Source organism: Acanthochromis polyacanthus, chromosome 22, assembly GCF_021347895.1.
Source record: "Acanthochromis polyacanthus isolate Apoly-LR-REF ecotype Palm Island chromosome 22, KAUST_Apoly_ChrSc, whole genome shotgun sequence".
In the NCBI taxonomy this organism is placed as follows: domain Eukaryota; kingdom Metazoa; phylum Chordata; class Actinopteri; family Pomacentridae; genus Acanthochromis; species Acanthochromis polyacanthus.
Window position 1 is genome coordinate 9078360 of NC_067134.1, and position 27748 is coordinate 9106107.

Genomic DNA, 27748 nt, shown 5'->3' on the forward strand with positions numbered 1-27748 from the left:
TGAGATCTACAGTTTCATCAGGAAAAATAACTACATTTTACGTTCATAATGATCATGTTGCACCATTTTAGAGTCCAGTGGAGCTCTCCTTTTGCCTTTTTATGTCATTTTCATGTCATTTGAACACTTCTCCATGTCATTTTGTGTATTTTTGTGTTATTTAAGCATCCTTTGTGTCATTTTGTGTATTATCATATCATTTTCAAGTAATTTTAACACCTCTCCATGTCAGTTTGTGTCATTTTTGTATTATTTAAGCATCCTTTGTGTCATTTTGTGTATTATCACATCATTTTCAAGTAATTTTAACACCTCTCCATGTCAGTTTGTGTCATTTTTGTATTATTTAAGCATTCTTTTGTGTCATTTTGTGCATCTTTGTGTCGTTTTCAGGTCATTTTAACACCTCTCCATGTTATTCTTGTATCATTTTTGTGTATTCTTGTGTCATTTTTGTGTTATTTAAGCATCCTTTGTGTCATTTTGTGTATCTTCGTGTCATTTTAACACCTCTCCATGTTATTCTTGTGTCATTTTGTGCATTCTTGTGTCATTTTTGTGTCATTTTGTGTATTATCATATCATTTTCAAGTAATTTTAACACCTCTCCATGTCATTTTGTGTCATTTTTGTGTTATTTAAGCATCCTTTTATGTCATTTTGTGTATCTTCGTGTCGTTTTAGGGTCATTTTAACACCTCTCAATGTTATTCTTGTCATTTTGTGTATTCTTGTGTCATTTTGTGTATTATCATATCATTTTCAAGTAATTTTAACACCTCTCCATGTCATTTTTGTGTTATTTAAGCATCCTTTTGTGTCATTTTGTGTATCTTTGTGTCGTTTTAGGGTCATTTTAACACCTCTCCATGTTATTCTTGTCATTTTGTGTATTCTTGTGTCATTTTGTGTATCATCATATCATTTTCAAGTAATTTTAACACCTCTCCATGTCATTTTTGTGTTATTTAAGCATCCTTTTGTGTCATTTTGTGTATCTTTGTGTCGTTTTCGGGTCATTTTAACACCTCTCCATGTTATTCTTGTGTCATTTTTGTGTTATTTAAGCATCCTTTGTGTCATTTTGTGTATTATCATATCATTTTTGGTTCATTTTAACACCTCTCCATGTCATTTTTGTGTCTTCTTGTGTCATTTTTGTATCTTTTTCATGTCATTTTAACACCTCTTCTTGTCCTTTTGTGTAGTTTTGTCCCATTTTTGTGCTATTTAAGCATTCTTTTGTGGCATTTTGTGTATTTTTGTGAGATGTTGTATTAATTAAGCATCCTGTTGTGCCATTTTTGCATCATTTTCAAGTCATTTTAACACCTCTCCATGTCACTTGTGTAATTTTTGTCTTTTTTGTGTCCTTTTTGTGCCATTTTCATGTCATTTAATTACTTCCCCATGTTATTTTGCATCTTTTTGTGTCATTTTTGTGTTATTTAAGCACCCTTTTGTGTCATTTAAGTATCCTTTTTTGTGATTTTGTGTATTTTTATGTCCTTTTCATGTCGTTTTAACACCTCTCCATTTCATTTTTGTCATTTTGTGCTAGTTAAGCTTCTTTCAGTGTCATTTTGTGACTTTTTTTGGTCAAATTCATGTCATTCTAACACCTCTCCCTGTCTTTTTGTGTCTTATTTGTGTCATTTTGGGTTATATAAGTATCCTTTTATGTGATTTTCGTGCCATCTTAACACCTCTCCGTGTCACTTTTACGTCATTTTTGTGTAATTTTTGTCTCTGTGTTATTGAAACTGCAGTGAAAAATGAACCACATTAAGCCAAAAATTAAATGAAAGTTGGAGTTCAGAGCGTCATGTGAATTACCAGCATTAGTTCTAAAAGTCTGACGACAATCTGCTCCAACAAGTGAAGACATTTTGTGAGGTATCAGTCATTTGTTTGTTTTCTTTACGGGAAGAAAAAGTGTGTTAACGAGTGTTTTCTATCACGTTCCATCATTTATCTCCAGCAGAAAGAGAACTAAAAGCAGCCATGATGTAAGAGTGAAAGCAGCAGAGAGACCGAGGACGGACAGACAGAAGGACCACCCACCACTTCGCTAATTGATCGCCGTGCCGACTGCGTTTGACGTCGCCGCTCTTCACAGCCTCACAAACCCACACAACCTCTGGCTTCACTGTCAGAGAGCAGGACAGGCACGACTAATCAATCGTCCTCGCAGCGGGAGACGACAGGCTGACTAGAGGATTAAAGAGTCTCCCCCTCCAGACTCCGCATTCATCCCGCGGCGCTGATACATGAAATCAAACAGCAGCAGCTTCATACGTCCCAGACGACACCTCTGACGACGCTCGACAAACCCACGAAGCAGCGAGAAGCTCAGGAAACGTAACACAGCGAGCCGGCGGAGGAGTCAACACACACAGCACAGGATTCACAATGATCTCACCAGAAAACGGGAACAAAAGTGTTTTTAAAAAACCGCCCAGAGAGCACTGACAAACGAGACCCAAAACGACAAAAGCGGGACACAAAACTACACCAACTGAACACAAAAGAAAGATGAGACATGAAACAGCACAATCACAAAAAGCATTAAAAAAAAAAAACACAAACAGCACAAAAGAGATGCAAAATGACACGACATGAAAAAAAAAAACGAGAGAGAAAGTGACCAAAAAAAGGCTCAAAATGACAAAAGGTCACAAAACACCACAAAATGACACAAACGAGATAAATTATGAGCAAAACAAGACACAAACAAGATCCAGAACGACAAAAATGAGACACAATGTGACAGAAAACGACAAAAGCGGGACACGAAATTACACCAACTAAATAAAAAAGAAAAATGGGGCACAAAACAACACAAACGAGACACAGAACACCACAAAATGGGCACAAATGAGACAAAATGACCCAAATCATTCAAACAACATTCAAAATTACAAAAAAAATGAAACAAAACACGACAAAAAGGGCATGAAACATCACAAACGAGACACAAAACACCACAAATAAGACAAAATATGAGCAAAACAAGAAAGGAATTCATCTAATGAAACACAAAATGACCAAAATGAAGCATAAAGTAGCACAAAGTACGACCGCACTGGAGTTTCCTGTTCAGTCGCTGCCTCAGAGACGTTTGAGACCACACAGTGACCTTAACCGATCAATAACCTATTGATAATTAGGCCAAGACGACACAATGACAACATTAACTGATCAATAATCAATCAATAACCAGTCTGAGACCACACAGTGACGACACTATCTGATGCACGATAGTCATTAACTGATCAATAATCTACCGATAATCAGACTCACTGATGGCAGAGACCTTGACCATCAGAGGGCTGGAGGTTAACTGATCAATAATCACTAATCAGACGTTAACTGATCAATAATCAGACTCACTGATGGCAGAGACCTTGACCATCAGAAGACTGGAAGTTAACTGATCAATAATCAATAATCAGACTCACTGATGTCGGACACCTTCACAGTCAGAGGGCTGGAGGTCTTCTCGGCCACCATGTGCCACCTCCCTCCTCCTCCAGAGCTCCGCCCCTCCTTGCCTATGAAGGCCCGGACCCTGCAGGTGTAGATTCCTCCATCGGGGCCTCCGACCCCCCGGACCACCAGCCGGTACTCCCCGGCCGCGGTCCTCTCCAGGCTGGCCTCGGCCCGCCGGCTGCCGTTGGACGCCACCACGCCGCTGCGCTCCATGGTGATGAGCTCGCGGCCGTCCGCCAGCCAGGTGACCTCCGGGGCGACGGACGCTAGGTTGTCGGCGGCGACGGAGCAGAGCAGCGTCATGGTGTCACCGGGGGAGAGCTGCAGCGAGGAAGAGGAGGGGGATGAAGAGGAGGAAGCCTTTACGCTGAGGGAGCGACCTGCAGAGGAGAAACAGGAAGTAGGTCAGCGAGAGTCCCAGTAAACACAATAAAACACATTATTAACACTCATTAATATTAGTATTAGTTGCTGTTTTGTTGCTTTTGTAACTTTGAAAAACTTCAATAAAAATTTAAATAATAAGAAAATATTATTAGTGAGTCATTATTTATAATATTTATTACAGATTTATTATTAATATTACTGATTCTGGAGTGATTATTATTAATATTACTGACTCATGATTAATGATATTTATTACTGATTTATTATTTATTTTTATTACAGACTTATAATTACTTCTACATTAAAATTGTTATTGATTTGTTATTATTATTTATTACTACAGACATTATTATTATTGACTTACTAAAACTGTCATTTATTACTGATTTATTATTATTATTATTATTGTTGTTGACTTGATATTTCTCCCGTTATGAGTTATTGTCATTACTATTAATTAATATTGTTATTTTTATTAGCAGTAGTACTGACTCATTACTGTCATTATTATTACTACTGACTTATTAACTTAGTATTTACTTATTATTATTATCACTAACAACAATAACAGCAACAGCAATAATAATATTTTTAGTTCCAGATTAGGACATTACGTGGCTCCATGGTTCAACAATCAGTCTGGATACATCCCATAATGACAGCAGCTGAATATAAAGAATGAACCCTCTGAGCTGCGTTTTCACACCAGTTATCGACACACCAACGGCAAAGTCACCTCGACGACAACAACAGTCTGAAAACTGTGCAGAGAAACAACATAAACAGATGAAAACATCTGGTGGAGACGCACAGAAAATTAAAAAAAAAAAAGCTTAATCTGTGAAGAGACTGGAACCAATCTGACCTCTAAATGCTTTATTTATTCAGACATGCTACAGCACCAGGAAGGAAAAACAGGAAATAAACACAAAAAATAAACAATCAAATGACACAAACAAAAAACACAAGATAAAGGAGACACAAAACAACACAAACAAGACACAATAAGAGCAAAACAAGACACAAAATTAAACAAACGAAACACAAAACAACACAAACAAAAGACAAAATTAAACAAACAAGACACAAAACACCACAAATAAGACACAAAACACCACAAATAAGACACACAAGATGAGCAAAACCAGACATGAAATTAAACAAACGAAACACAAAATTAAACAAACAAGATACAAGATTAAACAAATAAGACAAACAAGATGAAGGAGACACAAAACAACACAAAAAACACACAATATGAGCAAAACAAGTTACAAAAAGACAACATGACACAAGCAAGACACAAACAACACAAATGAGACACAAAACAACAAAAACGGGACACAAAGTTACAGAAGCTAGAAAATCCACACAAAAGGGCACAAATTGACACAAATGCGGCACGAAAACATCACAAAATGACACAAAAACACAAACGAGGCACAAAATGACAAAACACCACAAAAGAGAGAAAACGACACAAACAGACAAAACGAGGAAAAACAAACATGACAGGAAATGAAACAAACGAGACTCAAACAGGTGACTAAAGTGAAATTTGGTTCTCCAGAGTGAACGTTCAGGCTGAGAAGCTCCTACAGACTCGTTTATCCAGAAGCTCCTGGAGTCTCCACTAACAACACAAACAGAGGACGACTCTACGGTGTCTGGAGGAGGACAAAAGACACAAAGACTGCTCTGTTTGACTTTCCTCATCCTCTCTGCTCCGTCTGAGTCAATAAGAGGAGACACAAAGACCCGAGGCTCGTTTCTGTTTCATTAAACCCAGTTCTTAGAGGACACTGACCCAATAAGATACCGGAAACCACGGCAACCACACCACAGAGGCCCTCAGAACAAAGACCACCACTCTCCCACACCCTTCACCTGATCCCAAACCAGCAGACCCAGCAGAGACAGGAGAACCAGGACCCAGTAAAAACCAGGACCAGCTAGAAACCCGGACCAGCTAGAAACCCGGACCAGCTAGAAACCCGGACCAGCTAGGAACCAGGACCAGCTAGAAACCCGGACCAGCTAGAAACCAGGACCAAGTAAAAACAAGGACCAGCTAGAAACCAGGACCAAGTAAAAACAAGGACCAGCTAGAAACCACAACCACACCACAGAGGTCCTCAGAACAAAGACCACCACTCTCCCACACCCTTCACCTAATCCCAAATCAGCAGACCCAGCAGAGACAGGAGAACCAAGACCACTAGGAACCAGGATTCGCTAGAAACCAGGACCAGCTAGAAACTAGAATACTCTACAAACCAGGATCCACTAGAAACCAGGACCAGCTAGAAACCAGGACCAGCTAGAAACCAGGACCAGCTAGAAACCAGGACCAGCTAGAAACCAGGACCAGCTAGAAACCAGGACCCATTAGAAACTAGGACCCACAAGAAACCAGGACCCATGAGAAACCAGGACCCAATGAAAAAATTGTATTAAATTAGATGTGAAACCAAAATAACTCCCAATTTTTATAAATGGAAATTTGTCTTTTACAACATTTGACCAAAAACACACATTTAGAGTAGCAGTCAAAAGTTTGGACCAACCTTCTCATTCAGCGTTTTTTTATTTATTTTTATTATTTTCCACATTGTAGATTAATATTGAAGATATCAAAACGATGAAAGACAAAAAAAAGTGTTAAAATTAATTTCTTATTAAATGTATTCATGTATTAAAATTAAATGCCAGAAAACAATAAAGAAGTGTTCTGGTGTCGCTAGCTACATAAGCTTAGCTAGTTTCAGTGTAATCACCATTTTAGTTTGATGTGCTAGCATGCTAACGCTAGTTTATTAGCACGATACACAAAGTAGAGCTGAGACCAACCAGATATTTGACTAGAAACCGAATGATTATTGGTTGGGATAAGGAATTAAATACATTAAATATTAGTTGAGATACTTCACAGTTAGAGTTGCTAAAGAGAATCAGAAAGTTGTATCTTACTGGTAAATGTAAACAAAAACAACTAATGCTTTAACTACTGGTGCAGCCGCTGACATTGCTGCTGCTAGTTGATATATCAGATGTCAATCGATATCACAGATCCATCAGTATAGATCAGGGGTCGGCAACCTTTAACACTCAAAGAGCCATTTCGACCCGTTTCCCACAGAAAAAACACCGGGAGCCGCAAAAACCTTTTGGCATTTAAAATGAAGACAACACTGCATATATTGCTTTTTTACCTCTATGCCCTTGTTAATCAGTCGTGATTAATTAATTACAAAGCCTCTAATTGGATAGATTCATTTTTTAAAATCGTGTCCTACCACTAATATTTATCTTACTTAATGTCATTTTTGCTCCTGGACCTCATATGTTACATAATGTTAGCTGGAAATCATATATTTTGCGAATGCCTATTTAACTTGTAAAATCTATTTATCTTAAGCTAATAACTTTTCTCCGGTAAGTCTCTGCCCTATTTTCCAAGACGACACTCCTCTGACTCTCTGACCTGCTGTCTGGATGCTGGACGTGACGTCAAGCCGTGCTCTCACGAGTAACGTCATATTACCCGATCAAAGAGTAGATACTGAGCAAGACAATTATCCATAGTTTACCTTAGTACACTACTCACGAGTACCCAACACAAGATCACCATAATCTTTAAATTTAGAATTAAATTTTAAAAATTAACAAACTAAAATAATTTTTTAAAAAATTAAATAGCCTGCTGATTATTTATTTTCGAAAGTTACAGGGAGCCACAACAGAGGGATGAAAGAGCCGCGGGTTGCCGACCCCTGGTATAGGTGTTGTACGATATGCACCCTTATGAATTTTAGGACTGCAACTAACGACGCGTTGACGAATCGTCTGAGCACGATATGTCATCAAAAGTGGAAGTGAGCGCGCAATGCAACAGAAATCACCGCCCGTCCGGAGCGCGGAACACGGACGGACATCGGCGCTGGATCGTGCATATATTATGTATGCACGCTACAGCGCGGACATCTGCGATCTATCGTAAACGCGGATGTCAGCGTTTACCATACAGCTGTATCTAAACGCGGACATTGGCGCTGTATCGTGCATACATAATACATGCACGATGCAGCGCCGATGTCCGTCCGTGTTCCGCGCTCCGGTCGGACGGTGCTTTCTGTTGCATTGCACGCTCACTTCCGCTTTTGATGACATATCGTGCTCAGACGATTCGTCAACGCGTCGTTAGTTGCAGCCCTAATGAATTTGTGTGTCTTTTTTTTAACAGAATAAGATGCTCGGGGAAGTTTAGAAGCCACATTGTGTAACAGTCTGTCTGCAGCACATGTAGCAGCTGACGGTGCGGAGTAAAGTGGCATCTTCATGTTAAGCTGTTGGGAAGTTATTCAACAAAGACTACAACATATATGACTCCCTATAAATCAGTACTGGACGGTTTCTTACCTGTTGGAATAACAGCAATAGTTCCCATCTCTTTTGTATTCTCCACGATTTTTATCCACTTCCCTCCGTTTTCGTGCGTCCACTCTGTCCCGTTGCATTCATAAATCCCCTCATCGGACGTTGTCACTCTGGAAATCACCAGTTCAAAGACCCCATTCTTGCCGGGGACCAATCGGATGCCTCCGTCAGCGTAGCGGCGGGCAAACTTGGCCCCCGTGACGACGTCGCCCTGGGGCCCAAACGTCAGGATCTCCTCGGACGTCGTCCCCTTCTTCACCAGCCAGGTGACGGACAGGTAGGTGGGGTGGGTGAGCTCCCGGGTGACGTTGCAGGTGAGGGTGAGGTCGCTGCCTTCAGGGACGTTCGGAAGTGGCATCTGGGGCGACACCTTCAGGGTGTTGGGGATGACTGACGGGAAAGACAAAAAACAACAATTTAGGAGTCTGTAGAAAAAAGAAAAATGCAACATTTCACCAAATTTAGGGTCCGACACCAAAAGAGGTGCAAGGACTCCATTAGGACTCTACTTTCTTCACCTGTCAACTGAATTGTATTTTTGAGGAGCGAAAGATGCTTGAAAATGCATGATAACATGTACAAACATCCACAGTGGCAAAAAAACATATATTTTATGAGACTTGCGCATGTCACTCTCGCGCGCCCTTTGCAGCCTTTGTAAAACATTGGCTCCCACAGGACATTTCTATGAAATTTGGTAGCCGTATGCAGCACATCACTGGAGCCATACCCTAAACCCAACAGGAAGTCCGTCATTTTTAATTAATTGTGGGATTTTTGGTTATTTTCAGGGGACAGTCCAAGACAACTCAGATTTGGCCAGTACATACAGCAGGCCTTAGCGATGAAAAAGTAACAATTTTTTACAAAGTCATGGCAGATCTCAGGATTGTGATGCTTCACCATGAAACAGGAAGTTCTGTCTAACTCTCCTGAACATGCTCCAATCTGCCTCAAACTTTCCATGTTTGATCAGAGTCCTGCCCTGATCACATCTTTATGATGAAATACATTCTCATTCGTAGCGTTGCCTGGTGGTGAGGACATGATCAACGGTGGTTGCAGCTTTAATTGTTGCTTTTTTATTATTATTAGGGCTTCAGCACTAATGCTAATAACCATTCACAGTCATAGCACCAGGAAGAATTTCACACTTTGATGTACTATTGTGAGTCGGTTGACCATATTCACTTAAATGTGGTGACAGTAGCCTGAAGCTGCGCTATGTCTCAATTGAAACGGGTTTAATGAAGTGATTTTGACAATGATTCTTAGCTTCGATCTGTTTGTTTTTACAGACGAAGCTGTAAGTCACACAGAATTTGTTTGAGAATACCTGGAAAATTAAAACTGCAGTAATTCTCCCCATTTTATTTACAGTTTCTGTCTCTAATAGATGGTCTACTATGGAGATTTTTCTTTTTAAATTCAGCTGTTTTTGGGGTTCAGAGGATAAACATTCCCTAACATTTTGTCACTGCACTGTAGGAAGTTTATTCCTCATTTTGTTTACACCAAAACTACCACCCAGATCATTTTAAAATTCTGAATTCCCCTCTATGATGGTTAAATTTGGCGATTAAAATCACTTTTCACACGTGGGAATAGCGAGTACTGTGCATCAGCTAATGAGGATTCTCCAAAATAAACCCATAAATCTCGTGAGATGCGAGCTGCTTCAGGAGGTAAAATCATCCTGAGAGGTGTGTCTGAGTGTGCATGTAAAAATAAAGCTTCAAAAGGGAGTCGCTGTGTGAAACTAAAGGCTTATGATTCAACGTCTGCTATTTACTGGGTGGAGTGACGGTCGTAAATAACGACTTTTCTACCTGATCAAGGTGGCGTTCAGGTGATTAAGGTTCAGGTCGAGGCTTCCTTTGGCGAGTTTCAAGGTGATTTAAGCAGATAAAGCTGTAAACTAGTGATTAGGAGAAACACGCCCACAGCAGCGTTGGTGAAGGTTACCGACTCGCCCGCGCACAGATCTACTTTCACTCGTGTTGTTGAAGAGCTGCAGGTCTGAACAGAGCAGAGTCTTTGTTTTCTGACACAAAGAATACGCATGAGTCACTCTGTTGGAGGAAATTAAAAAATCTGTCCTGTTGGGAGCACAACTTTCCAACGCGTCCACGAAAACGAGTTCCACCTCGACTTTCCACGCCAGATGCTGCAGCGAGTCGCATGTCTGCAGCGAAGACGCGGGGGGCTAATAACGGAGCTGAGAGGCAGATTCAGACGGAGGGGGTCGCCACCAAGTACAGGCTCAATTTGCTGCATGTTTCTGCATAAACGCCACCAAAAACAGAAAGAAGAGAGAGCTCGGGTGACTTCAGGTGTTAAATCACACATTTTAAACGGCTCAAAACTCTGAAAAACTCAGAAATGTTTGGATAAACGGCGACACATTTTGGCAATTACAAATGAATCCAAGAGGTGGCAGATGGCTGGAAGAGACGTATGTCGCTGTGCATTATGGGAATGAAAGTAACGCCACATTTGTAAGCAATCAGAAAGAAAGAAGGAAGAAAAAGAGGTTATCGGAGCTTCAGATGGTTTAAAGAACATTAAACATGTCGCCATGGAGACTAATTTAATCTTTTCAACACCAAAAATGGTTGTTGGTGTTGAAAAGGTGAAGTATCTTTTTTTTTTTTAAATAAATAAATAAAATTCCAGTTTATCTGCGATTTCTTTAGCTTTGACGGCTCTCGTGTGTGTCGCTCAATTCCATCAGGAAACTTAAAGCGTAATGTTAAAATCGTGATATTTCATCGAATTTGTGACAGAATTTGCCAAAAAAAAATTGTGTGTTGTAATTGGAATCTGTAAAAAACATAAAATAATAAAATAAAAAGAATTTCATGTTCCTCTGTGCAACCAAGAAGCTGCGAATTATCCATCAGTCACATGATAAAAATTCAAAATCATTTAATTATGAAAACTGTCAAAAAAATAGACGCTTTGTTTTAACTAGATTTTATGAAAAACACAAAAATTCCGACAAAATTTGCCAAGAAGTAAGTCATGTGCAATAGTTAGATTTTGTAAAAAAAATATATATATATATATATTAAAAAAATTAAGTGCTTCCTCGTGCAACCAAGAAGCCATGAATTATCCATCTGCAACCAATAGTCACATGATAAAAATTCAAAATCACTCAATTTTGAAAAACTGCCAAAAAAATAGACGCTTTGCGGTAACTAGATCCTATAAAAAAAACAAAATTCTGACAAAATTTGCCAAGAAATAAATCATGTGCTGTAATTAGAAATTCTAAAAAAAAAATAAACAAAAAAAATCTGTGAAACCACAAAGCCTTGCATAATTCATCTGCGTCCAACAGTCATGTGATAAAAATTGAAAATAATTTTTAAAAAACTGCCAAAAATTCGACGCTTTGCTTTAGCTAGATTCTATAAAAAACACAAAATTCTTAGCCGTTTTATTGCAACCGTTAAACCATAAATGGCTCGGCTGTGACCAAAAATCAGGTGACAAAAATTCAGGGACTTTTCATTTTAGCTCGGCTGAACTGCAGGCAGTGTTAAGAGGCAAGTATGGAAGCAAAATTAAAAATACAGAGCAGTAAAACATCTATACTACGTAGAGTCATGATTTATTTTGTTAGTATTAAAACTTGGGACAATGTTTAACATGCCGACTTCATTTTGTCTCCAATTTTTGCAAAATAAAAGAAAATTCCCTTTTATTTTGTTTTCTAATGATTTATGGCATTCTAACCGCATCACATGGCGCATATCTCCTTCTACATGGTTCTGTTTCCACGGAGCTACAGGACTTTAGATTCTAGAAAAAATGAGCCACAGAATCCTCATCAGTTCTGCTGCTTAATGCGCATCTATAACTACCTTTATTAACTGAAGCCGTGGCGTTTTTCTGTCATATTCAGCCTATTAATAGCTGCAGCACTGTGAGCCACCAGGTTAGATTTGGCAGGAAAGACGCTTCAGGGAATCACCGCTTCATGTTCAGAAGCCTTTGGTCCTTTGTAAACCCCTTTTTGCCAGTTTTATGGAGGAAGTGAAGGTGGCCTAAAGAATCCTCAGAACCTCACTGTTGAAAATCTGGCAGACGAGGCTGGAAAAGGACGTTTGTGGCGGGGAAAAGAAGGAGCCGTGGTGCCAGCTCAGTGCTACTTTGCTGGACAGAGATGTCTCACTGAGCAGGATTAAATCTACTGGACCTGGACTGCCAGCCGGCCAGGACGCATTAATTGGCATGTGAGCTGCAAATCACATGTCTGAGGTTTTTATTACACCTTAAGGAGAGTTTTTCCTGCTCACAGGAATGTAACATTATGATATTTCATCTAAATTACTTCGAGTCTCGTTTAAAAATTCGCCAAAAATAAACCGTTTGTGCTTCTTGGATTCTGTAAAATACAAAAAATTCTGCATTGCTCAGCGCAACTGTCCAGATATTAGTAACTGGAATGAGATCAACAGTTTAGGGCCAGAAATTCAGTGATTAATCGGCTGAACTGCAGGTAGTGTTTGTACTGACAGACTGAGGAAAATCAAAGCAAATGGATCAATAAATAAATGCAGCATGGCTCAGTAACAGTGAACAGAGCAGCAAGTTGTTGGAGATACAGTCTGCATGGTGAAACATCTTAGAGAGAACAAGCTTGTGGGAAGCTGTAAAAATCAGTATATTCATGTTCAAAATGACGCAACATTCGTCCAACATTAATGAAAACATGATTCAATATCACAAGACTGTCACAAAAAGACACAAAACTCCAAAAACGAGACTTGAAAATCACAAAATGAGACACAAATTCAATAAAACGAGACACAAAAATCACGAAACACGAGAGAAAACGATCAACAAGACACAAAAGAGACGACATGAGAGACCGAGGGAAAATCACAGCTCCGAAACAAACATAAAACAACACAAATGATACACAAATGGACCAAAACAAGACACAAAACGACAGAAAGCAGACAAACAAAATGATATAACATAAAATGATGAAAAGACACCAAACTACAAAAAGCAGACAGGAAGTGACCTTAATGAGACAAAATGTGCCAAAGACTCAAAGACATTACCAAAATGAGACACAAAACGTCAAAATTGGCCTCGAACTGACAAAAAACAAGACACAAAACAACACAAATGAGACACAAAATGAAAAAAAAGGAAAAAAAACACTCCAAAAACTGAACACAAAACAATAAAAATGACAAATTGTTGAGCATACATCCATCATGGTGAAACATCTTCCTCCTTTAAATCAGCCCCAAAGGAAAATCTCCAACATCAGAATGATAAGAACCACAAATACCACAGAAAAGCCGTTTTAAACCCGTTTTGTTCATTTAGATCTCACTTACTCCGGGGTAAGAGACCGTCTCGTTCATTGACTAGCAAGAAATAACAGAAAACTGCACAGATTTCTGTCAAATAAACACAGACTGGTTTACTTTGTTTTTTCCTCACTGTTGTGCTCAGTGAACCCCAAATGGCATCATAGAGAGTTTTATTATTAAAAAAATACAGCTTTAAGACTCTAATCTCAGCCATAATAATGAAAGCTATGTGTTGGAAAAACACCCAGGAGTGTTGCTAAAAGGTTCATTACACATTGGTAGCCTTGGACGGATAACAACTTGCAGCATAATGACTCTTAAAAAGGGGTTTTATCTTTGATCTAAAAACGTTAACAGCCCCTAACGCCACTGTTGAGTGAAAACGACGGTTCTGAAGCGAGACTCTCTGTCAGAAACCAGCCGACACGAACACGACGTCACAGAGAATCAAGGCCAAACATCAGATCAGATTACAGACAGCAGTGATAACACTCGCCTCGTTTCCCTTTTTGTCTGCTCGGCATCATCAGGGCATTTACAGTAAACAACAGAAGTGAGTCCAGCCCAGTGCAATGTCAACTAAAAGTCAATAACTGCAACAGTGGTTCCTCTTTTAACAACCAAAAGCAAAGAAACTCGCATGAACACAGTTGTAAAATGAGCCGTGAACAATTGAACATTCTCAGTTTTAGACCTATGGGTTGTGTCTATGCCTACATCATGGCTCATCAACTGAGACAGGAACTGAAAATCCGACTAAAAAAGGACACAGGAAGATCAGTGACCACCTAAAAACCAGTGGAAGTACTGTGTAAGCAGTAATCAGGAGGTCAAGAAGGAGTCACAGTACCACTAATAATGAGGTATAGAAGGAGTCACAGTACCACTAATCATGAGGTCTCGAAGGAGTCACAGTACCACTAATCCAGAGGTCGAGAAGGAGTCACAGTACCACTAATCATGAGGTCTAGAAGGAGTCATAGTACCACTAATCATGAGGTCTAGAAGGAGTCATAGTACCACTAATCCGGAGGTCTAGAAGGACTCATAGTACCACTAATCATGAGGTCTAGAAAGAGTCATAGTACCACTAATCATGAGGTCTAGAAGGAGTCATAGTACCACTAATCAGGAGGTATAGAAGGAGTCATTGTACCAGCAATAATGAGGTCTCAAAGGAGTCATAGTACCACTAATCAGGAGGTCTAGAAGGAGTCATAGTACCACTAATTCGGAGTCTAGAAGGAGTCATAGTACCACTAATCTGGAGTCTAGAAGGAGTCATAGTACCACTAATTCGGAGTCTAGAAGGAGTCATAGTACCACTAATTCAGAGGTCTAGAAGGATTCATAGTAGCACTAATCAGGAGGTATAGAAGGAGTCATAGTACCACTAATAATGAGGTATAGAAGGAGTCATAGTACCACTAATCAGGAGGTCTAGAAGGAGTCACAGTACCACTAATCATGAGGTCTAGAAGGAGTCATAGTACCACTAATCATGAGGTCTAGAAAGAGTCATAGTACCACTAATCAGGAGGTATAGAAGGAGTCATTGTACCAGTAATAATGAGGTATAAAAGGAGTCATAGTACCACTAATCAGGAGGTCTAGAAGGAGTCACAGTACCACTAATCATGAGGTCTAGAAGGAGTCATAGTACCACTAATTCGGAGGTCTAGAAGGAGTCATAGTACCACTAATTCGGAGGTCTAGAAGGAGTCATAGTACCACTAATCAGGAGGTATAGAAGGAGTCATAGTACCACTAATCAGGAGGTATAGAAGGAGTCATTGTACCACTAATCAGGAGGTATGAAAGGAGTCATAGTTAGGGCTGAGTACCGAACTTCGGTTCTTTAATGGCACCGACCGAAATGTTTCGGTACTAATGAGTATCGAAATAAGCCTCGTCTTTCGGTTCCATGTTCCGGTACTTATCACGTGATTATGATAAAGCAAACCTGTGATTGGCTGTAACATTACACGTGATTGCGGCAAGCCGGAAAAAAGCATGCTGCCCGTTCACAGACAGGTTTCACGTTAGGTACATTGAATTTACTGCAGTTGTTTAGCATGTTGTCGAAGTGGGAAAAGATGCCTCTGAGGTCTAAAACGTGGCTCTACTTTTGTAAAATGGACGCTGTAACAGGAGAACCTGTCTGCGGCTCTGCTCAGCACAATAACCACGGCAGTTCGGCCAATGCAGACAAAGTCTTTTATTCACCACACCGTCTCAATGTAAATAAAACAGTCTCTCTTCCTTGCCCGGCGCTACACCGGACCTCGTCCGGTAAACAGTCTCAACGTCCGCCGGCTCTCCGCCGGTTCTCCTCCGGTAAACAGTCTCAGCGTCAGCCGGATCTCCACAGGATCTCGTTCGATAAGCTGCCCGCTCCACCGGACCTCGTCCGTTCCCCCGTCCTCTCTGTCCGTCTGTCTTTTGTCCTCTGCTTCAGTCTGTTACTGCCGAGAGAATCAGGTGAGTCTAATTGGTGCCAGCTGCGCTAATTAACCTGACGCTGGTTCCACACACTCTCCTCCACACCTCTCCCATCTGCAGCTGAGCTCTCCCACGCCCATCGCCACAGACGCCAATAGTGCGCGGTGCAGTATATGCCAAAGCGGGTGGTAAACTCCATCTAAGGCTAAATACCGGCACGAGACCGATAGTCGACAAGTACCTTAAGGGAAAGTTGACAAGAACTTTGAAGAGAGAGTTCAAGAGGGTGTGAAACCGTTAAGAGGTAAACGGGTGGGGTCCGCGCAGTCCGCCCGGGAGATTCAACTCGGCGGGCCAGGGGCGGCCGCTCGGTGCGGGAGGATCCCCTCGCGGGACCTCTCACCGGGTGCGGGCCGTCCCCCGCCTGGCGCATTTCCTCAGCAGCGGTGCGCCGCGACCGGCTCCGGGTCGGCCAGGAAGGGTCCGGGGCCGAAGGTGGCTCAGAATGTACTGAACTGTACATTGCTTGCAAATGTTCTTTTGCACTGGAAATCACTGGAAAATTAAACTCAAGATGTGAAAAGTAATGTGTAATGCAATTTTCATTCTGTTAGAGTATATATTGTAAAACTGGTATCGAAAAAAGTATCGTTTAGGAACCGGTATCGAAGTGAAGGTATCGGAATTGGTACCGGTATCGAAACTTTTAGATTGATACCCAGCCCTAGTCATAGTACCACTAATCATGAGGTCTAGAGGGAGTCATAGTACCACTAATTCGGAGGTCTAGAAGGATTCGTAGTACCACTAATCTGGAGTCTAGAAGGAGTCACAGTACCACTAATCATGAGGTCTAGAAGGAGTCATAGTACCACTAATCAGTTCAGACACTTCCTTATGTCGACATCTTTGGATAGCAGAGAAAAAAGAGAAAAAATGGCCAAAAAAGGTGAAAAATAGTGGGGTTTGAGTGAACAATTGATGTGAACCTGACTATGACGACCACAGTGAACGCATAGTCCTGACAGTGAAGAACGGAGGTGGGAGTGATGGTGATGTGGAGCTGTAGGAGTGTGAAAGGTTGGACATCAGTGGATAAATCAAAAGACTGTCTGATCTGATCAGCCCCATTCTGCAGAAATTTGAAGAGGAACATTCCAGCATGACGACAACAGCAACTAGTGTGAGTTTGTCGCCATGATTTGAGTTCAATCGAACACCTTTAGTACAGAGAAAGGCGGATCAGAACAACACAGAGCAGGAAGAAATGAGTCAATCTGCTGAGGAGGATTCAATCTGTGGATGTATGACGCTCTGAAAAACATCTTTTGTTGTTTCTGCTGTTCAGGTTTTAAGCAATTACTGCACACGGCGTCTGTTCTTCACTGCTGATGTCTATCTATGATGCACATTTCAGACGCAGCAGGATTTCAAAGGGTTAACTAGCGTGAAGTGCTCTTAAAGCGACTGTTTGCTGCTTGGTTCTGCAGGGATTCGAGTGTCTGCGGCACGCCACAAAGTCAGCGCAAATAATCTGCGTTTTGCTCCGTCAATTAAAAGCGGCCTGAGAGGCGTTTTCCCATCGACCTCTCCTTCACCGGATCCTTACGTAAGAGGAGGCTGCTGGATGCGGTGCTCATGTCTGGACTGGTCTGAATCGACGCCACACACCGACACCTTCCCACCAAACACAGCCGACATATGCTCCACACGTCTCCAGTCAGCTCGGCTCTAAATTTAACAAGGCGTCTGGGGAGCGGAGCATGATGGTGCATTATCGGAGCTAACTAACCTGCTGTCACACAACGGGGCTCTCCTCATGAATATATAGATGCTAAAAAAAGACCGATTTAAACAAACACGGCCAGCTCCTGTTTAATTAGCAGGCAGAGGCGAGAAACCCAATTAGACTCAAAGAAAGATGCTGAACGCGGGTTTCTTTTGTTGGAAAATAGCCCGAATTTAAAATAACACGCGTGAACTTTGGAGACGATCACAGGAAGTCGTTTTTCTGGAAAGTTTTCGCGGCAAGTCGGATAAATGCGACGAGAAGCGGGAGGAGAATCAGCTCTTTGTAGTCGAGGTGAAGCTCAGATGAAGCTGGATAACAAGGAAAAAAATCAAGCCATTCTAATAAAATACCAAAGGATTCAACCCTCTGAACCCTCAGAAAGCGGAATCTGAACAATAATCACCCAAACGACACCATTTAACAGAAACAGAAACTGTAAAAGCAGAAAAAATGGTTGGATTTTTTTAAACTTTTGACGGTCCTTGAACTATTCCGGTTTCTTCAGAAAATATGTCACCAAAAATCTCTTTATTCGGCCACAAAAAACCCTTTCTATTAACCGATTCTGTAAAAAAATAAATAAATTCTGCAGGCTCTGTCCAACTGATAACACATGAATGACTCGGCTGTGATCAACAGTCACAGGGCAAAAAATCTGTGACTTTTTGGACGAACTGCTTTAAAAAAAGGGGGGGGGGGCACTTAAATTGCATCATTTAACAGAACAAGAAACTGTAAAAGCAGCAAAAATGGTTGGATTTTTTTTACTTTTTGACAGTCCTTAAACTGCTGCCGTTTCTTCAGAAAATATGTCATCAAAATCACTTCATTCAGCCACAAATAAACCCTTTCTATTCATCAGATTCTGAAAAAAAATGCTAATATTCTGGCGCCCTTTGTTCAACTGATAAGAAATTAACGACTCAGCAGCGAGAAACGGTCACATGACAAAAAAAATCTGACACTTTTGGGATGAACTCCTTTAAAAAAGGGGGGAATTACATCATTTTACAGAACCAGAAATTATTATAAATTAAACTATAAATTTTAAGTAAATATTTTCACATTTCTTAGGACTAAAGATTCCTGTGAAATGATCCTGAAAACTTCAGACCTCTAGCTCTTTTTGTTCAGAAGTTATAGAAGCCTAGCCTAGTCGCGCTAGACAACCCACGGCAACAAATTTAATTCTCTGCCAGGGTGGGTCTAGTTACCCTCCATAAGGCTCGAGGCTGGATTCTCCTAAAACTGGCCGGACCAATCACCATGAAGTGTAGAGTCAGAAGGCGGGCGTAACTAAGTGACGACAGAGGCGCGACGATTCTGACAGAAACAACCGGAAACAACTAGCCTAGCCGCGCTAGACAACCCACGGCAACGAATTTAATTCTCTGCCAGGGTCGACAACAAAAACGACAACAGTCGTTGAGCTCCATTAGCACCGACTCTGAATAATCTTTCTGTTAACATGTCTGTAATATACTTGAGCTTCACCCATTGACTGTATAAATAAGGCTTCACCGAACTACCACATCCTCTGATTTCCGGCGCTCTAGGAGCCTATTCGTTGCGCTGATTGGTTGTATACCTACCCAATTGCTGCAGAGTGATTTGATAGACAACCTTTAAGCCCGCCTCCCTCCCTGTCGAGCGTGCCTAGACCCTTGTGTCTTCAGACCATGGGTCTAGCGCGGCTAGGCTAATAGAAGCCTGAAAAAAGCCGAAAATTTCAAGTCTTAATTTTGGTCGCAATTTTAGGGTATCCTCCACCCAATTCAAATGGTCATAGCTGTGGAACTCTTTACAATTAAGCCTTGAAATTTTGGATGTTTCCATCTTATATAATGTTCTATAAGTACGTAAAAATTTTGAGAAATCTGAAGGGGTCAGGTGAGGACAGCTGGATGAAATGATATGGAATGATCCAAACGAAACACAAAAACGAGGCACAAATGGACCAAAATCAGACACAAAATGAGAAAAACAAGACAAAAAATGACCAAAGCAAGACACAAGACAAACGACATCAGTCTTTGGAGATACCTCCACTGAGGTGAAACGTCTTCCTCCAGCTGATGAGGGGAAAACAAACCCAACTTCCCTTTTCTTGCTTTATGACTCTTAACTGCATCATTCGGCAGACCAGACATTTCTGAGTTCTGTTTTTTTTTAGCCATAGACGTGACTTTAACCTCCAGAAACCGTTCAGGATTAATGTCTAAATATTTACCCCTTTACAGCTTAATGAAATAAAGCTCAGGCTGAGTTAAACTTTGTTTATCGGCTGGTTTGTCCGTCAGAAGGTCAGATAAGTGGCGTTTGTTTTAACCGATGTGGGTTTTTCCAGATATCTGGACCCGATATGAATCCAAACGTTATGACAAGAGACGTTACTAAAGGTTCAGTTTAGGAACGAGTGTCAGATTTGGATTAAATTGCTCCATTTTCTATGGAATCAATGACAAACGAAACGCAAATAAATGGAAGTGAGCAGAAAGCCAGAGCACAGAATGTGGTAAAGTTGGACAGGAACGAGGCTCATCTGATGAAATCCACTTCATTTAGTCACTTATGAGGGTTTAGTTCTGAATACTAACGAGTCTCCTTCACTTTAATGCTGCAGTAGAAGCGTTTTTGAATGAGCAAGTTCCAGATCTGATCTGATCTCTTTTCTAGTTTTACTGTCAAATGACCGACGGTTAAATTCTGGTAAAACAGGAAGTGGTGGTGTTGTCTCAAACTCCAGTCATGGCTTCTTCTTTATTTCTTTAAACAATTTCATGCATGACAAATCTATTGTGAGAAAAGATTTGAGTTCTTCGTGTTGTTCCGTTTCCACGGAGCTGCAAGACTTTAAAATGAACTACAGTGAACAAAAATGAGACAGAAGCAAAAAACACCTAAAAATAGACATCTATGGTGTCATTTTTGTGTTATTCTAGCATCCTTTTGTGCCACTTTTGTGTCATTTTGCATCTTATTGTGTTATTTTAAAGAAAAATCTTTTTAGCTTCATTTTTGTCTGTCGCTTTCGCATTTTGTTTGTATCATTTGTGTTATTTAAGCATCCTTTTGTGTTATTTTTGTGCGTTTCTGTGTCATTTAAACATCTCATACCATTTTTGTGCCTTTTTGTCTCATTTTTCTGTTAAAGGAAACTTAAATAATGCAAAAATGAACCAAAATGACAAAGAAATGACACAAAATGATGCTTAAAAAAACAGAAAAATGACATAAAAAGCCAAAAAAACGACATGGAGAGATGTTAAAATGACATGAAAATGACAAAAAGACAAAAATGATATTAAAGGGTGCTAAAAACACACAAAAATGACAAAAAATGATGCTTAAATAACACAAAGAGGCATGAAAATTACACAAAAGGACGCCAAAACAACAGAAAAAAGACATAAAAAGGGAAAAAAACGACATGGAGAGATGTTAAAATGACATGAAAATGAGAAAAATGACATTAAAAGATCACACAAAAATGACAGAAGTGTGAAAATGACATGAAAATGGCATAAAGAGACAAAAATGATGCAAAAGGACGCTGAAATAACAAAAATGACAATAAAAAATATACAAAAACATGGAAAAATGTTAAAAGTACATGAAAATGATGCAAAAACAAAAAAAACGCAAAAGGAGGCTGAAAGAACACAAAAAGGTACAAAAAGACGAGAGATGTCAAAGAAACAAAAATGACAAAAAAGACGCTTAAATAACACAAAAATGGTAGAAAAAAGACAAAATGATGCTAAAATAACACAAAACGACAAAAAAACAACATGGTGTTAAAATGACACAATCAGACACAAAAAAGACATTAAAGAATGCTAAAAAAGAGACAATAATGACAAAAACAGATGAAAAAGTGACAGAAAAAAATGAAGCTAAAACGATGCAAAATAATCACACAGATTTTTTAAAAACGTCACAAACTGACGCCATTAGCATCCATTTTCCAGGCGTTTTTTGCTCCCGTCTCTAATATTTTGGCCGTTAATCTTCGTATTTGTGCCCTAAACTAGCTGTGAGATAACGCACGGTCCACCGACTAGAACCAACTGTTGACGACGCTCCTCTGTTCAACAGGAATCTTACGATGCTATTTCTGCTCCTCTCCAAACCTCGGCCCTCGTTTGACACCAGCCAACTACTCCCACCTGACATCTGCTCCCCTCCACGGCGGCGTGGGAGCGCCGAGGTGTGCTGTGTGTCGGCGTGGAAGCGAAACTACGAGCCAGTGATCGTCCACAAGCAGCGGGAGAGAGGATCTGGTCAGCAGAGCGGCAGTAAGTCGTACGGACGGCAGCTAAATGAGCCCACGTGGGCGAAAAACATTCAAACGCAGCTTTATCGTCAAACATAAAGCCTTTTCTCCTCCATTCAGACAGAATTAAAAGCTTCAAAAGAAGAAGTTTAGACCCTTAAAACGACACCTTTTAGACAGTCCTGACAGTGAAGCATGGAGGAGGCGGTATGATCATATGGGGCTGCAAAAACAGACCACATAGACACACAAAACAACCAAAATACACGTAAGAATCAACGTTATGATGAAAAGTACACCTTTAATCAGAGCCAAGAGCTGTGAAAATAAATGTAGTCCCGGAAACAACACGAAAATGACACAAAATGATGCTAAAATAACACAAAAAGACACTAAAATGACGCAAAATGATGCTTAAATTACACTAAAATGGCATAAAAAGACACGAAAATGACAAGAACAAGACACATAAAGACAAAAAAGACACAAAAGGATGCTTAAAATAACACAAAAATGATTTGCAGAGGTGTTAAGGATAGAAAAAATTAACCAAAAGGTACAGAAGCAAAAAAAAGCAAACAAACTAAACAAAATTACAGAGATTAAAAAAATAACACAAAAATGGCAAGAAAAGACAGAAAATGACACAAAAGGACGCTAAAATAACACAAAAAGAGCAAGAAAGGATGCTGAAATGACACAAAAGAAAAGACACTAAAATGACGCAAAAGTGACAGAAATGAAGGTAAAAAAATGAAAAAGGCAAAAACAACAACACAGAGATAGAAAAATTACACAAAATGACACAAAAGGAGACTAAAATGAAACAAATGATGCAAAAATGGAGCTGTGACCACAGCAAAAACTGAACTTTTCTCCTGGACTCCAGGAAGTGTTTCCAAAAGTTCAAAGACAAGAATTAAAAACATAAATTAAATATCTGCAGGATGTAGAGCCCGTCTCTGTTCTCCAGTGACGGTAAGACTAGGGCTGGCCCGAATAGTGGTTTCTGGCCTCCGGATATTCGGGCCCTATAAAAGACGAATATCCGAATATTGGTTCCGGCCGTAACGTCCGACGGGGGGCGGGGCTTGTGGCGGAGACGGCCTGAATATTCGGATCCGTTCGTCTGGTCTCTCGGGTCCAAATTTTGCCTTCGTTTTGTCTGCAGTTAAACTGAAGAATTCCCAAACAGCGGGGGTGGGGGGAATATTCGGATACCAAAACTAATATCCAGATACCGCCGTAGCGAACGAATATTCGGATATTCGGGATATTCGGGTCCAACCATAGGTAAGACTTGTAGGCGCAAGAAAAAGATGGTTTTACAAGATTTTTAAAGAAAGAAATAAAAGGAACTATTATTAGATTTTTTTATGATTTCAGTCATTATAAAGCTTAATAATATTGTACAGAACTTATCTGGTTTCTCTCCAGCTGCAGGACTTCATGCTTTAAAAACGAACCCAGCGATGGATGAACGGATCAAGCCAACAGATTGTGGGTTCTTACCGGTGAGCTGCACCTGAGCATCGTAGTTTCCGCTGATGACCGAGTCGGTGCTCGGCGTCAGGCACCAGTAGAAGCCGGCGTCCAGCGCCTTCACCTCGGAGATCTTCAGCTCCGCCTCGTTGTCCTCCAGCCGAACCACCGAGATGTCTCCGGACGCGACGCGTTTACTGACCGACTGGTGGGAGTAGCTGGTGTCGAAGGTGGAGATGATCTTTATCTTCTGGCCGTTGGCATCTCTGGACATCTCCCACTCAAAGTCCTGCAGAGTCGGAGAAACAAATACGAGCTGAAACCACCTGAACACACAACCCAACACTTATCCACAGTCCAGTGCTCATCAGATTCTTTTAAAAAACTATTCTGAGCTGCTTGTTGGAACCGTGAAGCCATGAGTGACCCAGCTGTGAGAGGAAAGAAAAAATGAGGCGATGAAAATTCAGTGACCATTTCAACTGCAACACAGAGCAGTAAAACATCTACAGATGAAGAGTCACCATTTATTAACACCTGACTGCACCCGGAACAATGTTTAACACGCTGACTCCAGGGATTTTTCTCAATTTTTGCAAAAAAAAAAAAAAAGGGAAAATACAGCTTTTGTTTTTTCCTTTTCGCTGTGACATTCTGTTTCCACAGAGATGCAGGACTTTAGATTGCAGAGAAAAATGAACCACGGTGAGGAAAAATGTGCAAAAACCCTCCACAACGCTTCAATTAAAAAAATCCCTAAAAATAAACCGATTGTCCAAACAAAACTCTGTAAAAAACAATAAATTCTGTGATCCTCGACGCAACTGTGAAGTCTTTCGTGACTCGGCTGAGATGAACAGTCGGGTGACAAAAATTCAGGAAGTTTTCACCTCAACTAGAGCACATGGGAAGGAATTTTGGAAGCAGATTAAAATCACAGATGTAGTCACCATTTATGAACGCCACAGAGACTTAAACAATGTTTAACATGTTGAAATGTTTCAATTGAAAAATGTGCTAAAAATAAACAGTTTGAACAAAACTCTGAAAAAGCCAAAACATTCTGCACTCCTCAATGCAACCATGAAGCTTTTAGTGACTCCGCTGCAGCCAACAGTCGAGCAACAAAAATTCTGGAAAAATGTGCAAAAAATAAAAAGCTCAGAAACTGCTTTGAGTTCAGAGGGTCAAAAGGCAAATGATGCACACTGCATCCTCATCAGTCCTGCTGCCTGAATAAACTGTTTGTCCAAACAAAACTCCGTAAAAAAAAAATAAAAATCTGCACTTCTCGATGCAACCGTGAAGCCTTTAACATTCAGGAAACAAAAATTCATGAACTTTTTGCCTCAACTGGCGTAGATTGGAAGGAATTATGGAAGGAAATTAAAATCACAGATTTACAGTCACCATTTATTAACACCTGTAGAGACTTGGAACAATCTTTAACACACTGACTACACTTTTTTCCAATTTTTGTATAAAAAACAGAAATTTTCAATGCATGAACTTCAACTTTTTCTTTTTTTTTTTTAATGATTTATGTCATTTTAGCAGCGTCATTCTGAACAGGTTGTTCTGTTTCCATGAAGATGCAGAACTTCAGATTGCAGAGAAAAATGAACCACGGTGAGAAAAACATATTTCACTTCAAAAATTTGCTAAAATTAAAAAGCCTGTCCAAACAAAACTATGTAAAAAACAAAAAATTCTGCAGGCCTCGACAAAGCCATGAAGCCTTCAGCGACTCTGCTGAGACTAACGGTCAGGTGACAAAAATTCAGGAAGTGTTTGCTTCAACCACAGCAGATATGAAGGAAATATGGAAGCAGACTAAAAACACAGATGTAGAGTCACCATTTATAAACACCTGGAGAGACTCACAACAATGTTTAACACATTGACTCCAGGTTTTTCCATTTTTTGTGAAATAAAAAAAATTAATCCGATTACCTGCTCTCGAGGTCCACCGTACTCGGTGACGTCGCATCGGATGGACACCGGCTGACCCTCGACCCGGATTAAGGGACCAGGAGAAACCTTCACCACCCGGGCCGAGCAGCCTCCTGCAGAACCAGAGAAGATTAAGTCAGTGTGTGAGTTTACATGTGTCTGTTTTAAAAGGAGAAAACCTGGCAACTAGCAAACAGACGGTGGTGTGTTCAGGGACCGCTGGCGTTTCTGATCATGTGGACGGCCGTTTTCCAACAGAAACCAGCTGGGCTTGTTCTGACTTGATGGATTGATTTTATTGGCGATGACGGCGCTAAAAGCTAAACTCATTCCCACGTGTTTCGACTCTCGCTCACGTCGTTTCGTTTGGCATCAGCCTCCGGCACATTTCAAAGCCTCCCCAGCAGAAAGACTTTCATACGTAACAGTGACTCCCTAATTTAGGTTCAATATTTAGGTTTACTTGCATCAAATCGAAGCATCTCGTTGTGGCTCCTGCTGTCAAACCTCTGAGTGCTGGACTGACATTCCAGCTGAGGGCAGCGTGTTCGAACACAGCAGAGTCGACAGAAAAATGTGGAGTTTGTTGCTCTAAGATCAGCTCCAGACAACGTGCTGCTGTCACAACAGGGTCTTTATCTTTATCCTAAATAATATTCAGAGCAGGGATGTTGATTAATAATGTAGATTAATTAAAAATACAAAAGACAGAAGACAAAGTACAGTGTGAGGAGACAAAATGAGAAAAACAATAAGACAAAAACATGGAAATTGAGACACAAAATAAGAACAATGAGAAAAAGACGCAAAATGACACAAAACGGGACAAAAAAATGACAAAAATGATACACAAAATTAGAAACCCAAGACAGAAAATGAGAAAAACAAGACAAAAAAATTACCAAAACAAAAATGCGGCCAAAAACAATGACCAAGACAACACAAAAGAGACACAAACAGACCAAAACAAGGCACAAAATGAGGCAAACAAGACTCAAAACTGGACAAAAACTAAAATGAGAAGAAAAAAATTACTAAAACAGGACACGAAATGAGAAAAACAAGACAAAAAATTACTAAAGCAAGACACAAAACCAGAGAAAAACAATAACAAGGTCAAAAATATGACAAACAAAAGACAAATAAGATACAAAAGAATCAAAACAAGACAAAAACGACTCAGGTTGTTGCAGATACATTCAGCATGGTGAAACATCTTTCTACAGCTGATGAGCAGAGTAGAGAGGAAACATGGAGACTGAAAAATATCTACAGGATGAGGAGTCAGCGTGACAGTCAGGTGACACAAAATGACACAAACGAGACAAAAAATGATAAAAATTAGACAAAAAAATGGTTAAAAATGGAAACGAAATGACAAAAACAACAAACAAGCCACAAAACAGCATAAAACAACACAAATGAGACACAAAACAACACAAAATAACACAAATGAGGCACAAAAGGATCAAAGCAAGGCACAAAAAAGAAAAACAAGGCAATAAATGACCAAAATAAGACAAAACTGGACAATAACAAAGACGAAAAACGATGAAAACGAGACACGAATCTAGACAAAACAAAAATGAGATGGAAAAAATGATCAAAACAACACACAAACGGCATACAAAAAGACGGAGGTCATGTGTGTCAGAAAACATATCGTATATCAGCTGTAGTACCTGGTTGCACCACCAGACTACTGGAAGGTCTGTGGTGCAATTGTGGGTGCTTAGCTAGCAACGGGCACCATGACAAAGACTTATCGGGTGGTTAATCATTACCATCTGTGCTAAAGTATTTAATCCAAGTCAGAGTCTGCTAGTTTAGCACGTCTACAGTTTCATGCTTCATATAAACAAGCTGTTTAAGTTGTGGATATCCTAAGTTTGTGGCTAAATGTAGCTCTATTAGCTAATGGGATCATCGTTTATTGATTTCATTTTAGTTTGCGGTGGGTGCGAGGACTTCGGGCAGTTACGTTTTTGGCAAACAGAGAGCATCATTGGTGTTTAGCTAGCAATGGGCACCATGACAAAGACTTATCAGGCAGATAATGGTTTCCATCAGCGCTAAAGTATTCAATCCAAGTCAGAGTCTGCTAGTTTAGCACTTCTGCAGCTGTGTGTTTAATATAAAAGGAGC

At 40.2% G+C, this 27748-nt stretch overlaps 1 protein-coding gene across 1 annotated transcript in view; it reads right to left on the reverse strand.

Annotated features, from left to right (window-relative positions):
* The window catches only part of ptgfrnb (prostaglandin F2 receptor inhibitor b), a 98910-nt gene that overhangs the window by 64408 nt on the left and 6754 nt on the right, over window positions 1-27748 (reverse strand). The window contains exons 2-5 of the mRNA XM_051941666.1: window positions 25604-25716; window positions 23681-23939; window positions 8299-8706; window positions 3462-3872 (exon numbers count right to left, since the gene is read on the reverse strand). Coding sequence (XP_051797626.1) covers window positions 3462-3872; window positions 8299-8706; window positions 23681-23939; window positions 25604-25716 — 1191 coding nt within the window. The remainder of the gene's footprint in view (window positions 1-3461; window positions 3873-8298; window positions 8707-23680; window positions 23940-25603; window positions 25717-27748) is intronic.